General features: G+C 57.6%; 1 protein-coding gene across 1 annotated transcript in view; it reads right to left on the bottom strand.

The window, feature by feature from the left end:
* Window positions 1-1,283, bottom strand: part of LOC103921164 — a 10,366-nt gene that overhangs the window by 852 nt on the left and 8,231 nt on the right. Inside the window, exons 7-8 of the mRNA XM_009329082.1 lie at window positions 203-336; window positions 4-42 (exon numbers count right to left, since the gene is read on the bottom strand). Coding sequence (XP_009327357.1) covers window positions 4-42; window positions 203-336 — 173 coding nt within the window. The remainder of the gene's footprint in view (window positions 1-3; window positions 43-202; window positions 337-1,283) is intronic.

Genomic DNA, 1,283 nt, shown 5'->3' with positions numbered 1-1,283 from the left:
TGCCGAGCGGCCAAACCACTTCTTGAAGATCCAGGGCTCTGCCTGGGGGGGTGGGACACGGAGGGGACCAGGCTCCGGTGACACAGCCCAAGGGTCTGGGGACCCCTCTCCATCCCTCCCCCTGGGGACAAGATGCTCCCCCCCCTCCGCCCACGGGAGGTGCCCTGAGGATGCTGTTTCTCCCCCCAACCCGGACCTGTACCAGGTTGCTGTCAGCATCGCCGTCATCATCACCATCGTCGTCACCATCATTTTCCTCGAACATGCTGCTCTCGGGCTGGGCGGGCTGGGCAGTCATCACTTCTTGGACCTCCTCTTCCTTGGCGCTGACCACCTCTGGGAGGGGAGAGGGATGGGCCACTGTCAGCAGGGGGTGAGGCTGTTCGGGTGTGATGTCCCAGACATGGGGTCCCAGAGCCACCGACAACATCTTTTTTTGTTTGTTTTTTTTTTTTTAAAACATTCAGTTTAATACCTTATTAAAAATGAAAATAGTTTATTTTAACCTCTATTGATTTAGCAAATACTTAAACCTGCCGTGGGTTGGGGCTGTGAACGTCTCCTGTAGTTGCTACAGCGCTGCGTGATATTGCACTTGTGTTTCGTTCCTAAAAGCGACTCTGTGAAGGCAAGGCCCGAAGGGACCCCCGGGTGATGGGCTCTCCAGCCCTGTTTTGTTACCAGCAAGCTTCGCGCCACCCTGCAGCGATGGCACCGGGGCCCAGCGAGGTCGCGGTGGTCATTCCCCTAATGACCCTCTGAGGACGGCAGCAGCCTGGCTTCATTAACCCAGAATACACTTCTCTCGTGATTTGCTTGAAATAAAACCATTAACTGAATTCAAGAGCTACACAGTCTGGAGACAAACTCTGTTCACTGGGATGCCTGTGCCCACTGCGCCGCCCCGATGCCTCAGGGACCGCGAGTGAAAATGAACTGCAAGAGAGATTTTGGGTGGGGATGGAGAAATAGTGCGAAGTCCAGATGAAGAGAAGCTCCTTCCCCTGGTCCTTTCGGGTTGCCTTTGTGCATCTAATCCAGGGGGGCCCAAAGTCCCCAGGGAGTCTTGTGCCAGGCTCCCGGGCTACTCTGCTGCTGCTCGGAGATCCTGGAGCGCTGCCTGTGCCACCAGCCCAGGGATGTCTCTGGAGAGCAGGCAGGGAGCGGCAGGGTGCCCTTGCCGGGGGTGGTGGTGGGGTTGGACCCCCCTGGATTCAGCATCATCGAGCCCCTCGGTTGCCCCAGCCTCAGTCGCGCCTCTTGCCCTCCCTAGGCCTGGCGGT

This window comes from Pygoscelis adeliae, unplaced genomic scaffold, assembly GCF_000699105.1.
Source record: "Pygoscelis adeliae isolate BGI_AS28 unplaced genomic scaffold, ASM69910v1 Scaffold537, whole genome shotgun sequence".
Lineage (NCBI taxonomy): Eukaryota > Metazoa > Chordata > Aves > Sphenisciformes > Spheniscidae > Pygoscelis > Pygoscelis adeliae.
This window is presented reverse-complemented; position numbering and strand designations above follow the sequence as displayed.